This window comes from Podarcis muralis, chromosome 7, assembly GCF_964188315.1.
Source record: "Podarcis muralis chromosome 7, rPodMur119.hap1.1, whole genome shotgun sequence".
NCBI classification, from domain to species: domain Eukaryota; kingdom Metazoa; phylum Chordata; class Lepidosauria; order Squamata; family Lacertidae; genus Podarcis; species Podarcis muralis.
In genome coordinates this window covers 23291724-23308312 of record NC_135661.1, presented here as the reverse complement: position 1 = coordinate 23308312, position 16589 = coordinate 23291724, and the positions used below count along the sequence as shown (strand labels likewise).

The following is a 16589-nucleotide window of genomic DNA, read 5'->3' as shown; positions in this document are numbered from 1 at the left end:
TGCTATCCTGGTTGCCATGACACCTGAAATAAGTGGGGCAGGCATTTTCAAAGATGTCACCACCTGGAGTGGGGAAGGCAGTAACACATGAAAGCAGGGGGGAGGGAGGTAATAGAGACAAAGGGGGTAGGACGACAAGGCAGCAGCAGAAGACACTTGCAGGGCATTGCAAATTCAGACTGTGGCTGTACACACATCATGCATTTAAAGAACATGGCTTTCTCCCTCCCCAAGAGTCCTGGGAACTGTAGTTCAAGTGTGCGGAGAATTGCAGCTCTGACAGGAAGAACACATTCCCTAAGATTTTTTTATTTTTTATTGGTAGGGGAAGCTCAAAATGTATGGTGCAGATGTATGCAGTCAGAGTTTAGATTCATAAATTAAAATTCATTTTAGATAAAATGATAACAATATTCAAAAGCCTCCTGTGAAATGGGCTACTCTTTGTGGAGTTCTTAAAAACTTTTCAACCATAAGACATTGATGAAGAACATCTTGATAGTTATTAACAAAGCAAATCTTTAGGAAAAAAGAAAAGCAAGGAAAGCTCATCTTTCTACCTCCACCCCAATATCAATAATAATTATTTTTCCGAGGGAGTGTTAATGCAGCAATGTAAAGCTGCATCCTTTTTTGTGTAATTTTAATGCAATTGTATTGTTTCCTCTTTAATTGGTCGCTGAATTATAAGTTTTCCATGAAAGTAATCACACACAAACCACAGCTCCCACAATTTTTGGTGGAGACGTTAAGTGTATACATTTAAAAGTATGGTGTGTACATGAAATAGAACGATGTAAACAACCATAAAAGGTTCGTTTCCTAAGATCCAGAGGGTCGCATTTGTCTCCTGGGTCGAGCTTCCCCTTCTGTGGGTTTAGGGAAGGTTAAGTACCAGAACCTTAAAATGAAGGGCTGCTCTGAGTCCCGAGATCAGTTCATACCTCCTCCCGGGGAGTGAAGGACGCCAGCTGCTTAATCTTCATGGTCTGATGGTTGTTGCACTTCCTACAGAGAAGGACCTGGCTGCTCACCCACTGCTGGGGCTTGGTGGGGTCGTAGAAGGCGCCGGCCCCAGAGACAACGTGGTTCAGATGCTCCATGTACTGAGCTGGGATCGGCTTGTTGTAATCTCCATTCTGCCAAGAGGGATCAAAAGGGGAGGCATTGGTTACTCCAGTCTCCTTCCTGCTGCTCTACAACATTTTTATTTTATTTTTTCATAAAAATATCTATACACTGCTATTCATTTTTAAAAAAATTGGAGTTCACAACAATTGTACGCTGTTTTCATTTTTATTATCTGCAGCCTGTGGTTCCAGAAATAAGGTGGGTCCTAAAAATTTACACCTCAAATGTCAAAAGCTGTATAATGAAGGTGACAGATGCACCTTTGCGGGGAGGGGGCTCCACAGTTTAGGGGCTGCCACAGAGAAGGCCCTTTTGTGGGCCACCATACAATAAAAAACACATTAAAGAGTTAAAATCAGAAATCAGCTACCTACAATGAAAAGATGGATTCTTAACTGCCTGCATAAGCCTAATAGAATGTAAGTTTTCGGCAGGCATTTAAAAGTTGTGACAGAAGGCACCTGCTGAATCTCTGCTGGCAGAGCATTCCACAATACTGAGATGAAGATACTGTTTCTTGTTGTCAAATGGAACTCCAGCCCCAAAAACATCTGGAGGGCCAGAGTTTTCCCCTGGTCCTATGGTTAGGGACCTTCCCATGGGCACCAAGCTCTTAAGAAGACCCAGAAATCTGTATAATTGGGTTAAAAATTGGAAAATCAATAAAAATAATTGGGTGGTGGTGGTAAAAAAAAAGAATACAAAATATTATGAATACAAAGCAAAGCTGTATTTCATTGGGACTTGTCATTCCCGTGATTGGCCAGCCACATAAGTAACAAATGGCTGCCAAATGGAGGCAAAATCCATAGATTTATTTGCACCCTGAGATACTTTTAATTTTTAAGGGTCAACAAAAGCAACCTTGGAAAGTTATTTATTATCATTTCAAATTATTGTTTTAAGTTTATAACCCGCCCTTCTTTTTTGCTCCTCTTGCTGGTGTGAGCCAAGAAACAATTGGGCTTAGTATCATGGCCAAACCCAGGCTCGTGGTTTGGAAAACCCACAAGTGGTATGCCTCAAAACAAACCTTAATTAAAGTCCTAGCAACTCTCACTGCTAGGGTTATTGGTGGTTACTTGCCATGACAGCTGTGTACTACCCTCCAGGGCTAGAGGCGGTAAACTTCTGAAAACCAGTTGCTGTGGTTCTCAAGAGGGGAGTGCATCACTGAACTTGTGGGCTTTCCATAGGCACCTGGTTGGCCACTTTGAGGATGCTGGACTAGATGAGCCTTCTGATCTGATGATTCAGTAGGGATCTTTCAGTCAATTCATAAGATTAAAAGGGGCATTTGGTTTCATGAGTCTCGCCAACTGGAGGACCTACGGGAAAACTGGCGAGATTGGCAGAACTGAGTGAGAGGACAACAGTCCGCTTCTCTTGTATGGAAGATGGATAAAAATTGTACCAGAGTTTATTTGAGGAACCAATTCACAGTAAAGTATGAAGTACAATGGATTTTATTTCATAAAATGTGTATTATACCTCTCGATTGAAAAAAACCCCCCAGAAAGATTCAAAGTGGTTTACAAAATGAATAACACAAGGAAATGACCCATCAAAAGCAACTATTTATAATCTTCAAAAGTAATTATCTTGTGCCTCCTCCTCGAGAGGTCCGGAGTGTGGCAACAAGAGAATGGACCTTCTCTGCAGTGGCCCCCCGTCTGTGGAATGCTCTCCCCAGGCAAGTTCGCCTGGCGCCTTCATTCTACACCTTTAGGCACCAGGCAAAAACATTCCTTTTTAACCAGGCCTTTGGTTGATCTGATTTACACCCTTTTAAAATGTGTTGTGTTTTTTTGTGGGGAGGGGCTATTGGGTTGTTGTTTTTATTTTTATTATGTATTTTGTGGTTTTAGATCTTGATTTCGTTCTGTAAACCACCCTGAGACCCCTAGGTATAAGGAGGTATATAAATTCAATAAAGAATAATAGTTAAAATCAACGATAACCTAAAATCCAGATTTTAGAAAGGTAAAATTATGTCTAGGTAGGCTGGCCTAAACAAAAACAATTTTAGCAGGCGCCTAAAAGAGTGCAGTGAAGGCGCCTCCCTGGTTTCAATAGGCAGGGAGTTCCAAAGTGTGGGTGTTGCCAAGCAAAAGGACAGATTCCTTATAAATGCAGAGTGAGTATTATGTGGCGCCTTGTAACATTCTGCAGAATGAAGAGACGGAGCAAGCATATACGGTTGGGGGTAGGTGAACTCACAGGTAAACTGGTCTGAAGCTGTTAAGTTACCTACTAAGCCCACTGCCATCCAATTCTCATTCAATGCTCACCCCAAATCTACCCCACTTACCTTAACATTCCACACCCAAAACTATTAGCTCCATTCAATCCCAAAGGTGGTTCACTCGTTACACCAACTTTTGCATTTAAGCTCCCACCCTCGACCTCTGCCAGTAAATTCTACCAACAGGGACATACACCCAAAAAACCAGAAGCCCACACCATAACAACTTGGAAGCAGGGCCTTTGCTGTGGTTGCCCCTGTTCTGTGGAACAGCAGCCCTGCTGAGATACAGCAGGCACCCACAATCTGTACTTCCCAGAAACAACCCAATTACATTTTTGCTTTGACAAGCTTTTCCAGCTGGGCGAAAAGGTCTCTTGCCTTAAGGTGTTCAAACTGTATTGCGTTATCTTCAGTGCCAGTCGCTACCCGTCAGCCTTGCCTACCTCACAGGGATGCTGTGAGGATGAAACGGAGGCAGGGAGTAGTGTGTGTGCACTACCTTGAGCTCCTCTCGGGAGAAAAAAGGTGGGATATAAATGTAATGAAATTAAGATAGATAGATGATAGATAGATCGATAGATGGATGTAAAAGGGGATTCATAAATTAATACACACCAATATCGAACAGACATCTATGCACATGGGTTGGCACTGGGTTTGTACCCAAGGCTAGCCCTACTCAAGAGCAGACCCACTGAAAGCAATGACCATGACTAACTTAGGGCCGTTAATTTCCATGGGTCTACTCTGGAGCAAAACCTAGGCCACATTCACACCATATATTTAAAGGACTATTACTGCACTTTACCAGTCATGGCCCACCTAGGCAAAAAATCCTGGGAACTGATAAGGGTCAAGGATGCTTAAGAGACCCTATTTTCCTCACAGTTATAATTCCCAGAATGCTGGGAATTGTAGCTCCATGAGGGGAACAGGAGACCTCCTAACAGCTCTCAGCACATTTAACAAACTATATTAAAAAAAATTGGGGGGGGGGGGGAGCCATGACGGTTTAAAGTGGTATCACAGCGCTTTGAACACATGATGTGAATGTGGCCTGTTGGAGGCAACCCAGCTTGCTTTGGGAGAAGCACTTGCCCTTGACCGCCATTTCATCTCGTCATAGAGGCTTTATGAGGCGCCACCCTTGAAACATACCTCTTGGAAGCCATTGTACTGCTCGCAGTTGGGGCAATCCCAACAGTTCCGGTTCCCGTACGGAACCACGGTGTCCTGGTTGCAGAACCAGCAATTCACGGTCATGTGGGTGGGTTTCTTCCTGTGGGGAACAGCATTAAAAAAAAAAAAAAAGCATACATCACATTGGGCCCTGGGAGGAGGAGGCCCAATGTGACACATTCCAGTCAGGCAAAAACACAGCAAGGAAGTTATGAAGCAGGGCCAGGGAGGGTTGTGGAGAGATTTCCGAGGGCCAGACAAGAGCAGCCTCGAGGGCCACATTAGTCTCATTTGCCTGAGATTCCCCACCCTTGGCTTAGAGAATCATATAATAATACCTGGTTTGATATACTCTTTTTATATGCTTGTTTATATGCAAATTATGGCCACACCCAACTACATTCTCCTCAAACGGACCTAAAGTTACTCATGGCCATTATCCAAAAGCTAGTCCTCCTCAGAGTAGACCCATCTTAAAGTTAACAGGCATGACTGATTTGGGTTCCTTATTTTCAAATGGGCCTACTCTGAGTAGGACCTAGTAAAGATACAAACTTTTAATTCCTGCTCAAAGGTATGCTGTTGATGTTTTGCTTTTTTAACAGCGGGAATTGCTTTAGGCCCACCTGGTGGGGGAAGAAAATGAGATTAAAGATTTTATTAATAATAATAATAATAATAATAATAATAATAGTGGTTGTCTAGCAACCACAAGACAGTGCCTTCTAATCACTTCCTGCAGGCTTTCAAAGGTCATGTCCTGTGGTTGCTAGACAACCTCAATTTGCTTCAACCTCCACCATAGTACACAGCAAACACAGGGCATCCCTTTGAGCATCAGCAAGCAGTTAGAAGACCTCAACTTCTAGGGTTACTGAAGCAAGCACCCTGCGGTTGCTTGGCATACCCCCAGAAATGCTTGCAGGTTGACCTGGAAGCAATTCGGGACAGTACTGCAACCACAAGATCCTCCCACCTCTCTTTACCAGGCAACAGACCAAATTTTCCCCTTTCCCGCCAAAAAGGAAAAATAAGATGGAGACCCTGAAAATGGAAAAGCTGGAGATGTCCAATCCAGGGAGGCCTGGGCCCATGGCTGGGATTTCCCCATCATATTTTTCTGGGAAGGGAAGAATTCGCTGCCCCAAGCCAGAGAGCTTAACGGGGCAGCTGTAAACATTAAATGTGCAGAGCCACAAGTGAAAAGCAGAACTTCAATAGAAAAGGATTGCCTGTCTATGCACTGGAATGAAACACTTGCCATCAAAATGAGCAGCTGTTGGGGCTTAACCCTTTTGGACAGAAGGAGATTCATTTGCTTTGTTGTTGTTGTTTTCAAAAAAGATAAGCAAAAGTCTAAGAACAGGCTTTTGAAGACAGACTTGTTCACACAGACATTCCCTTGCTCACTCAACCTGTTTTAGTTGCTGTGTTGTTTCAAAATGACTTTTATACTGCATAATTTTACCTTGGATTGTTATATATATAATGGAATTTTTAAATTGCGTATCTTAGCTGTGAGTGTTCATATTTTCGATGAGACTGTTTTAGTGTTCCTTTTAATTAGGTGCATTTATATTTTCATGTTTTAATGGGATTTCTTTTATTAAACTTCGGGCCATGGTGCCTCAGTGCTTGAAAAGTGCGCTTAGAAGCCTAGCTTGTGTGTGTATATAAAATAATGATAAAGGTCTTTTATTTCACAGCAGCTACAGAAGTGGGTGACTTGACTCATGTGAACAAGCCATCTCAGACAGGAGCACATTACATTGTATTACATTGAGTCAGACAAGCTCTGTACTGTCTGCACTGACTGGCAGCAACTCCCAAGGATTTCGCCACCACTACCTGACGACACCAAGGATTGAACCCGGGGACTTTTTTCTAACCATCAAAGACCTGACCTGGGATGAAAAATACCCCCCCCCCCCCGTTTAAGTAGGGGGCATGTGTTTTGTATTTGGGTCTGTGCATATGCAGAGCCAAGCCATGCAAAATAAAAATAAAAATTATGGGTGACCCAAATGCCAGTTAGTTATTGCATCAGCACAGCTTTCCTCTCTATAAACTCAAAGTGCTGCTAATGACTTACAAAGCCCAACAGAGTTTAGGCCCAGTCTATCAGGATGACCATATTCTCCCATATGAACCTGCTTGGGCTGTGTGATCTTCAGTGCCACCACCATGTGCACGCTTGGTGTTGATGTGGAAAAGGGCCTTCTCGGTGGCTGCTCCCAGACTCTGGAACTCCCTTCCTAGAGAAGCTCAACAGGCTCCCTGCTTGTTGTCCTTTGACTGGCAGATAAAGACTGTCTCGTTCCAAAAGGCCTTTGGGAATTGACTGGTTTTTAAGGAAAGGGCCTTTAATAGGGCTGTGCTGTTTTAATTGTATTTTAATAGATTTGTTTTCTTTATATATTTTAAAATTTTTTATTAGAGATCAATTAGTTTTATCTTTTATATGCTTCTAGCTTTCTGTTTTGACCTCTCATGAAAAGGAGCCTCAGATTGTAATTGCAGGGTCCAGGTCAGTTCATAATCTTGTGTTTAAAGTATAATACATTTTCTAAAAAGCTGCCATCTAGTTGCTCCCACCCAAAGTGTGTCCGCGGCCAAGGTATTCCCCAAGGCATCTTTGCTACGTTTCTTTAGCCGCCAGGCAAAAAACATTCCTTTTCTCCTAGGCCTTTGGCTAATTAAACAATCTATGGCCTTTTAAACTGTGTGTGCAGGATGGGATGGTATTGTTTCTGTTTGTTACGATGTTATATATTTTTGTGTTTTTACATTGTAAAGCACCCTGTGATCCTCAGATGAAGGGTGGTGCAGAATTAATTATTATTATTATCATCATCATCTCAATGTTGTTTTATTCTGTGTCAGTCGCCTTGAGTCCCGATCTGGGTGGAAAGCGGGATATAAATAAATACAACAACAGTAGTAGCAGCAATAATATAGTGCCAGGTATTGCTCCAGGCAAAACAAGACTTCAAATTCCGCCAAGCACAGCTGCCCGAGATGGGAATTCCGCTCCCCTTACCCAACACACCTCTCCACCATCTGTTTCCACATGACTTCAGCACAAGGGCTCCTTTGAACTACAGCTGTCGGAAGCACCACAGAGCACAAAGGCCCAGCTGATGCAAACAGGGGCCAAAGGAATGCTTGGGACATCCATCTGCTGCAATGCAAGCCAGACATACCTCCTGCCTGGGCTCATGTCCTCAACCAGCAGGCTTGGGCGTCACAGACCCTTCTTTCTTGAAATTAATTAACAAACTATTTTCATTAGGGCGCACAGAATTGTACAGTTGGGAGGGATCCCAAGGGTCATCTAGTCCAACTCCCAGCAATAAAGGAGTCACAAATAATGAATCCCGTTTTGCCACAGCAGGCATTGTTTTAGAAGAGGTATTCTTCCTCCTCTCCCTGAGACTCAGAGAGAACACCTGTGTGTGTCGCACACACTCTCTCTTAACTTTTCTTTAAAATCTGGCAACCAATCTATCACAAGGGGGCACCTTTTAGCATCAGTAACAATAATCCACTTAATTTACCCGAACTATTTTTAAAACTTATTTTAAGAAGGGCTAAACAGTGTATGTGTATATATTCACACCTCTTAACCCTGAGCTTTTGACACTCGTGATGTCCACTTTTAGGACCCACCTTATTTTTGCAATCACAAGTTGTTTTTAACTGTTTTTAACACTGTGTTTAAATTGGGACCTTAGGGCACTTAATGAATATTATATATTCATGGTACCTCGGGTTACAGACGCTTCAGGCTACAGACTCTGCTAACCCAGAAACTCGGGTTAAGAACTTTGCTTCAGGATGAGAACAGAAATCGTGCAGCGGCAGCAGGAGGCCCCATTAGCTAAAGTGGTGCTTCAGGTTAAGAACAGTTTCAGGTTAAGAATGGCCCTCCAGAACAAATTAAGTTCTTAACCCGAGGTCCCACTGTACACTGCTGGACTCCAATGCTCATCAGCTCCAGCCAGCATGCATAATGGTCAGGGCCAGTGTTCTAAATTCGCCCAGCACACTTTGCACCCGGCTACCAGGTGCCCGGGTGCCAGGATGGCACCTGACGTCTCCCCCACCTGGAGGTGCATGCCTGGGGATTCTTGCAGCGTGACCATTTTCAGACACATCCTGTGGAATTCTAGCCATTGTATTTTATCTGCACAATCAGAATGAATTTCAGGAACCCCAAAGTCGCATGGGGAAAAAATGACTTTCGAGCCGTCTGGCCCCAAAAGGGCAACTGGGCGTTCCATTTTGGTTGACTGTAATCCTGGTTTAAGAAGCCATTTGGTGCCTAGCTTATATATCTGAGTTTCTAAAACTGCTCAGGGCTGATGCAAAGGAGTCTGACAACATCTAGAAGGCACAACAGCAAAATCCAGGACAGCGGTAGCCAGTCTTACTGGATTCTACATGAGAGCTGTCCGAGAGATGGCTTTTCTTCCTCACAAACCGCAGAGAACAACAAACAGGCCAAATCAAGAGTTTCCACCGAGGTCAAGCCTTATCAGCCATTCTGGCTCCAGATGCCCCTACTCAGCTCTCTTGTACCTTCTGCTTCCTCAAATGAAGGCTGTATGGCAGTCCTTTCATTTCAGACAAACTGGGAGCAGCGTGGAGATTTCCTCGGCTTGTGCCTTTCTCAGACGAAGAAGCGATAATCTCATGGCACCATTTCCGTGATCCTACTCTATCTGGGGCCACAGACGCATTAAGAACAAAAACAATGCTGTTTTAGATCAAGAAAACGCAGAAGGGGGTGGCTGGTCTGAACAAGATGGAGATTATCAGGCAAATCACAGGCCCTGCAAATCTGTCTGCTCAAGCATGGTGTCTAGGAGAGGGCAAGAAATTCAGGAGCATTGCATAGCGTTTGTTACACTCCTCCATCTGTTACCAGCACATGGGGTTCTGAGGTATGCTGCCTTTGTATATGGAGGTTCTGTTTCATCAATATAAGCAATAGCCATTGATAGACTGATGCCTCACATTATTTTTTCTTTGAAGCTGAAGTCAGCACCCCCTCCCCACGTGCAATGAAACCCCAGCAAAACACATATCTTAGAACAAGGAAGAGGAAACTTTTTTCCCAGCCTGAGGGCCACATTCCCTTGTTAGTAACCTTCTGGGGGCCACATGCCAGAGGCAGAGGTGAGCAGTTAAGGGATGCGACTCTTCCCTTTGCAAAGTAAGCTTATATTCCAGTCATGCAAAAGCCAGAGAGCTACACCCAATTTTATAACCAGAAAAGCAATGAGTTTTATCACAATTCAAGGACACTCTGCAGAAAGGCAAAGGCGCTGATAAAAGACACATTAAACTCTTATCTGGGAAAAGCTGCTTGCCCCACAAACGGCATTCCAAAGTTACTCAAAACTATGAAGGCTGGGGCTGATTCCTGGGCCACAAAGCTCAAGCAGGGAGCCAAAATTTAAGGGCCAGAACACAGAAGCTCAACGAAAACCCTACTAACTTGCAGGCAGCGTAGATGATGAGTAACAAGGTCAGACATCCTGGATAAGGGAAAATACACTGCACAGCCATGAAGCTCAGTGGGGGTCCTTGGACAAATCAGGCTGTCACTTAGCCTACCTGAAAAGGCTGTTGGGAAGGTAACCTTTCCTTGCCAGAATCAGCTACACTCAGAGTATCCACTGCACCTCTGCGTGTCCAAAATAACGATTCATGGAGAAATACACGGAAACATATTTTTCCAGATTTAAGAGGCAAGAGTAACATGATTCCAGAAGTGGTGGTTTTTTTTTAATCGGGGGTGAGGTGCATTTTAAGGATTAAAACTTTGGGGGCCACTGTTGCAATGCAAGACAGCAGTTATTAACTTGCAAAAAAGGGCAGTGGACATTTTAAAATGTTCTTCCCAAGTTCTGCTCAGGCCTGGAGGAAGATGGAGAAAAGTGGCTGTACAAGACCTCCTCCCCAAACGAAAGGCATTCCTCACATTCCACCAGAGAGACATTCTCAAGGCTGATCCTTTGCCTGCAATTGATGAAAAAAACCATTCACTTGTGTGTTTTTTGCCTGCCTCCTCTAATCATTCTCCTAGTCAAACAACAGGAATCTTAACGCTCACCTGCAGCATCTGCTTCAGAGTGAAAACAAAATAAGCTCTGCTTTGCTAGAATTTTTTGAAATTTCCATTCTGAGAGCCCAGGTTGGTGGCTAGTCCAGCATCATGTTCTCACAGCGGCCAACCTGTGAGAAACCAGCAAAAGCAGGACCCCAGCACAAGAGCCCTCTCCCCTCCAGTTTCCAGCAACTGGCATTCAAAAACATTGCTACCTCTGACTGTGGAGGAACAGCCCAGCCATCATGACTAACAATCAACGGACCTCCTTTTGAGTAGACGGAAGGGGAACCTCATTCAAAGTCACCGCTCTCCCTTTCAGCCTCCAACCTACCTGTGCTACCATCCCACCTTACAGGGCTGTTGTAAAGCATGTAATCTATCATGTATGCAAAGGGTGGCCCCTCCAGGTCGCACGATCTGTTCCTCAGAACCCCCTTCCCCAAAGTCAGAATCCTCATGAGCCTTGCTCTGCACCCTCGAGTGGCCTTGAACTCTGATTTTGCCTGCCTGGATGGAGAATTGGGAGAGGTGTGTTTAGAGAAACAAGCCCGCGGATGAAAGGGGAGGAAACTACATTAGTTGCCCAGCCCACTTTTGCCTCTAGCCCCACCCATACTAGGATGTGGCCCTCAGAAGGGAATATGGCCCTTGGGAACGTGAGGAAATGATTATTATCTTATGATTTACTAGCTTCCTCGAGTCCTGACACCTCCACCATGGGAAGCAATGACAGCTGAATTAGCACAGGACCAACACAGGTTCGTAACAATAAAATTTTTAAAATGCACAGACCCAAACTGTTCTCAGAGGGCACTTTATTCAGTTAGAAACATGCAACAGCAGAGGACGTGGCTTTCAATAATGTGTTTCCACACAGAGAGAGAAGGGACACAGGTGGCGCTGTGGGTTAAACCACAGAGCCTAGGACTTGCTGATCAGAAGGTTGGCGGTTTGAATCCCCGCAACAGGGTGAGCTCCCGTTGTTCGGTCCCTGCTCCTGCCAACCTAGCAGTTCAAAAGCACGTCAAAGTGCAAGTAGATAAATAGGTACCGCTCTGGCAGGAAGGTAAACGGCGTTTCTGTGCGCTGCTCTGGTTTGCCAGAAGCGGCTTAGTCATGCTGGCCACATGACCCGGAAGCTGTACGCCGGCTCCCTCAGCCAATAAAGCGAGATGAGCACCGCAACCCCAGAGTCGGCCACAACTGGACCTAATGGTCAGGGGTCCCTTTGCCTTTACACAGAGAGAATGCAAACCAGTGGAAAAGACTCCCTTGGAAGGTGGTGGACTCTCCTTCAATGGAGGCTTTTAAACAGGGGTTGGGTGGATTCTTTAGCTGCGATTTCTGCATTGCAAGGGGCTGACCTAGATGAACCTTGGAGTACACCTTCCAACTCTACAATCTATAAAAAACAAAACCTGACTTGGTTCCATTGAGAACGTCTTACTCTTCCTAAACCTCTGGCAGCAAAGGAACTATTATAACTGGAAAGCACATTTCAATCTTACACCACATCTTACACACGGATGTGTGTGTGTGAGAAAGTGTTCTACTTTCCTCCTACCACCCCATGCTTCTGTATACATTGCTCACCTTGGGATTCTAGGACTGGAAGGAGGCGAAGCCCAGAACAGCAACTCATACAGAAGCACAACCCTTGAGAGCAAGGACACTTTGCCGTAGCTCTGCAACTGGGAGTGACTGACTGACTGAAGCCTATCTAGTTCAGAAACAGCAGAATTACCAAGTCAGCTTTCACTGGAGTTCAAAGCAGGCTGCTCCCTAGACTGTTTTATTTATTTACAACATTTGTATGTCACCGCATAACGTGAAGTTCTTTAGGAAACTTCCAAGGGCATATTACTCATTTCAGACTCATCAACTTCTTTCTCAAGGCACAGTTTGAGAATTGCAGTCCTTATGGGATCAGCTAGCTTGTGTCCACCTGGGCAGTCTTATGTCCACAGTGATCCACAGAAGCAAAACATTACCCAAAGCATCCAACAGTTGGGCCGGGCTTTCGCCAACCCAACACCCTCCAGTGTTAGAAATCAGCCCTGTGAGGTAGGTTAAGAGGCTATGACTGGCCCAAGGTCACCCAGCGAGCTTCATGACTGAGGAGGAATTTGAACCTGATCTCCCAGGTCCTAGTCTGACACTCTAACCACTACACCACACTGGCTTCCTAGAGTCCTGCTGCTATGCAACAGCTCTAAAAATTACGTAGGTAAGTAAATATGGGGAAAGCAAAATGTCACCTGGAGAAGGATCTGAAATATTTTCCTTAAAGCTTGCATTTGTTTTAGTCTGGATTGTTTGATTTGATGTTTTAATGTGTTGTAAACCACCTTGAGATTTTTTAAAGATATAAAGTGGCATAGAAATGAAATTAATAAATAATTAACAATTCACTGGAAAAGATGCCCAGACATTCCATTGTGGTGACCACAACCCAGGATTAAGGTGCTATTTGGCGATTAGCTTATATATCTGAGTTTCCACGACTGCCTCCAGCCTCAGCCAGCATTGCCAACAGGCTGGGATGATGTGAGTTGTAGTCCCAAGCATCGCAAGGACCACAGAAGGCTGGATTAGACCCACCTTTTAAGCAGGCTTTCAAGATGCACATCCAAGCTTGTATATGAGAGTTTCTAACACTGTACTGGATATGGAACAAAGCTGAGAGAACAGGGATACTGTAAGGTCACTTCTTGTGCACAACCACCAATATTTGGGCAGGATTCCCTAAATCACAACCTCAGTAACAAAACCGCCCTTTATATGCTTATCCGCTCATAACTCCGGTTCAAATCCACTGAGCAACACAGGACCGTGTAAATTTTAATATACAATCAGTATGGCTAGGAAGGGCTGAAACCCTAGAAAGCTGCTCGGAATCACAGTAGAAGAATACTGAGCGAGACGGACAAAGGGTCTGACTCAAGGCAGCTTTTATATCCCCAACGGAGCCTCCAGGTAGGGCGTGGAGAGGCACCTGCCAGTCCGTGCTGACAACACTGAGACAGGTAGGTTGTCAGTTCCGCCTTAATTAAAATACAGCTTCAGTCTTTCATCACTGTAAAACTTTTGTGGTCGTTTTTTAATAAAGCTAACTCGGCATTCATTGAAACCCGTTCGGATGGCACGCTTCTCTACAAGCGGTTCCTGACTCCGGAAGGGGGCGGGACTTCACCCCCCTCCCCGAAAAAAACCCGGACATTTAAAAAAATATTCCTCTCTCCCAAAAAGAAACAAGAGAAGCAAAGAGGCGGGAGGAAAGACTCGCCCTCCCGCAGGAAGATCCCGGCAGTTCAAATCGAAGGGAGGCGAGTCTCAAGCATGGTCGCTCCCCTTCCGAAGGCTTAAGGCGGCAACCCCGCCCAGCTTGCCTGGCTGGGCCTCCCAAAGCATGCTCGCCTCCTGGAGGCAGCTTAATCCGCGCGGCGGATCTTTTATATTACATTATCATTTGTATTACTGCCTCGATCGCAATTCCATGGGATACTGTAGGCATTTAAAATAAAGCACGGCTTACCTCCGGGCGATTTTGTACAGCAGGACTCCGCCGGCAGCGGCGCACACAGTCACCCCCAGGCCCCCGGCCAGGCCGGCGGTGGGGCAGCCGGCCAGCAGCGCGCCGACTCCCTCCATGGCCGCTGGGCTCTGCGGAAGAAAAGGCTCAGGGGGGGAGGAGGAGGGAAGGGGAACTGAAAAGGGAGCGGTGGGGGGGGGGGGAGTAAACGGAATTGCAACGACCGCTGCTCGGATTCCTCGTGCGAGGGGGCGGTCGCGAAAAGAGAAGGGGAAAAAAAATAATAAAAGGCTGTTTCCACCGCGCGCTCAGCAAAGAAAGAACGGCGCCTCCTCTTAGAACGCGTCGAGGGGGAGCGTTCTTAGAACGTTCAGTTGCAGCTTTCGGAGCGCGAGGAGGAGGAGAGAAGCGCCGGATGCGGATTGGAATGCTCGGCCGAGCCTTTCGGAACGCTGAGTAACGAGCAGCCTCTTTAGAACGCGGAGTGTCCAATCGCGCGCCCGGCTCCCTTTCTCACCTCCACGCCTCACTCCCCCACCCCCCGCGGCGCCCTCTGCTCCAACGCTTTGAAGAATTAGAAGAAAGCGCGCCCGCGCGTGGCAGAGCAAATCCAGAAAAAGCGCCAAAGGCGAAACGCGTTGATCAAGAGCGTTACCCCCCGCCCGGTTCAGTAGACACAGCGGGCAATTGGAGCGGTTCCTTTTCTCCTCCCCTCTTTCTATAAAGCGGTATGACCTTCCCTCCACTGCCGCCGCCGCTCCTCCTCTTCCAGGAGGCACCGATCCGCCCCCTTCTCGCATGTACCCGCCGCTGGCTGCCTCGCCTTCCAATCACCGGCACGAGGCGTGGGTAAGCATGGCTGGAGGCGGCGCGGGGAAGGAAAAAAAGAATCCGAGGCGGCGATCCTTTTACGCACGCTTTCCCCCTTTGGGAGTAAGCGCTGGTGAACGCAGCACGTGGCTGTGGAAGTGGGAGCTTTGCACACGAGCTCTGTGCACACTGAAGCACTGTTCACCCCATTGTGGAATAATGACGAAAATAAGCAAACCTTTTATGTGTGTTCACGCAGAGTGGCGTCAAAAATCAAGCGGATCGCCCTTTATTTATCTTTTTAAAAAAAAAAGCTTGAGCGGCTCAGTCTAATAAATTCTAAAAGGAAGCAAGAGACTTCCACGCCCCCGGCTGGCAAATCGAAAATATCCGTCACGACTCACGCCTTTGAAATGCTTGATCCGTGCTTGTGGCAGGACCTTGGAGGAAGCGAGACCCCGTTTTTAAAGCTGGCTTTTCGTGCTTGGAAAAACTCCCCTCCTCTCAAAAGCTGATTCACGCGCGCAGGCTGGCACGATGCTGGCCTTTCACGCGGCGGCGAGCACGAACACTCCCCCCCCCAGTCGCCCACCTTTTCGGTCCACGACTCCCTCGCTGTAACGCGGAGTCGAGGCAACCGGGAAGGAGAGAAAAAAGTAGATCGTGGGAATGACTCATAGGGGTTGTAGGCTCCCCGCACACTCAGGAGTTAGGAAATGCTGTGGGCTGCATCCATCTAAGTCCTACTCAGATGAGACCCATTGAAATGAATGGACCCAAGTTAGTCATGTGCATTAACTTTAGTGGGTTTACTCTGAGTAGGACCAGCATTGGCTTATAAGGCTTCGCTGAAAGGTTCCAAGGACAGGACTAACCTGTCAAATTAACAAATTTCATTGCGTCTACTCTGAGAAAAAGTTAGCTGGGCCATTTTGTATACATTTTACTTTTATTTTTCCTGCTTCTAATGAACTGAAATGGAGCTGCATTTCTGCATGGGGAAGCTTTCAAGGGCTGGTACACCAGGCATGAGGTAGAGCAGGGGTCTGCAACCTTTAAGACAAAAAGAGCCACTTGGACCCGTTTCCGAAGGAAAAAAAACTGGGAGCCGCAAAACTGGGAAGGTGACGTCGGGACGGTGCGTGACTAACGCACGCACCGCCCCCATGCGATGTCACAGCCAGTACAGCGCCCGCCACAGTGGGGAGTGTCGGGGCGCACAATGCGCCTCCTCCCCTCGCTAGTATCCGCCCCGGAGCCGCGGCAAAGGTGTAAAAGAGCCACATGCGGCTCCGGAGCCGCGGGTTGCTGACCCCTGAGGTAGAGCAACTGCACAGAGGAGGGTGGGTGGGTCAAGAAAAATTAGATGCCCCTGCCGCAAGCTGACCCCCACCCAACTGACTAATTCATTCAAATTGTGTGGCTAGGACCCAGACTAATGGATTCAAGTACAGTGGTACCTCGAGTTAAGTACTTACCGTATTTTTCGCTCTATAAGACGCACCAGACCACAAGACGCACCTAGTTTTTGGAGGAGGAAAACAAGGAAAAAAAATATTCTGAATCTCAGA

The 16589-nt window shown here is 46.2% G+C and overlaps 1 protein-coding gene across 3 annotated transcripts in view; it reads right to left on the bottom strand.

Annotated features, from left to right (window-relative positions):
• The window catches only part of TMEM201 (transmembrane protein 201), a 44450-nt gene extending 28926 nt beyond the window's left edge, over positions 1 to 15524 (bottom strand). Inside the window, exons 1-3 of one of the 3 annotated variants that reach the window (XM_028740727.2) lie at positions 14212 to 15522; positions 4538 to 4658; positions 945 to 1139 (exon numbers count right to left, since the gene is read on the bottom strand). In XM_028740727.2, coding sequence (XP_028596560.2) covers positions 945 to 1139; positions 4538 to 4658; positions 14212 to 14327 — 432 coding nt within the window. In that variant the 5' untranslated portion in view covers positions 14328 to 15522. Of the gene's footprint in view, positions 1 to 944; positions 1140 to 1592; positions 1763 to 4537; positions 4659 to 14211 lie in introns of those variants that run through there. The other 2 variants (XM_028740728.2, XM_077931383.1) reach the window with 2 other exon arrangements.
• Between the last annotated feature and the right edge of the window lie 1065 nt (positions 15525 to 16589).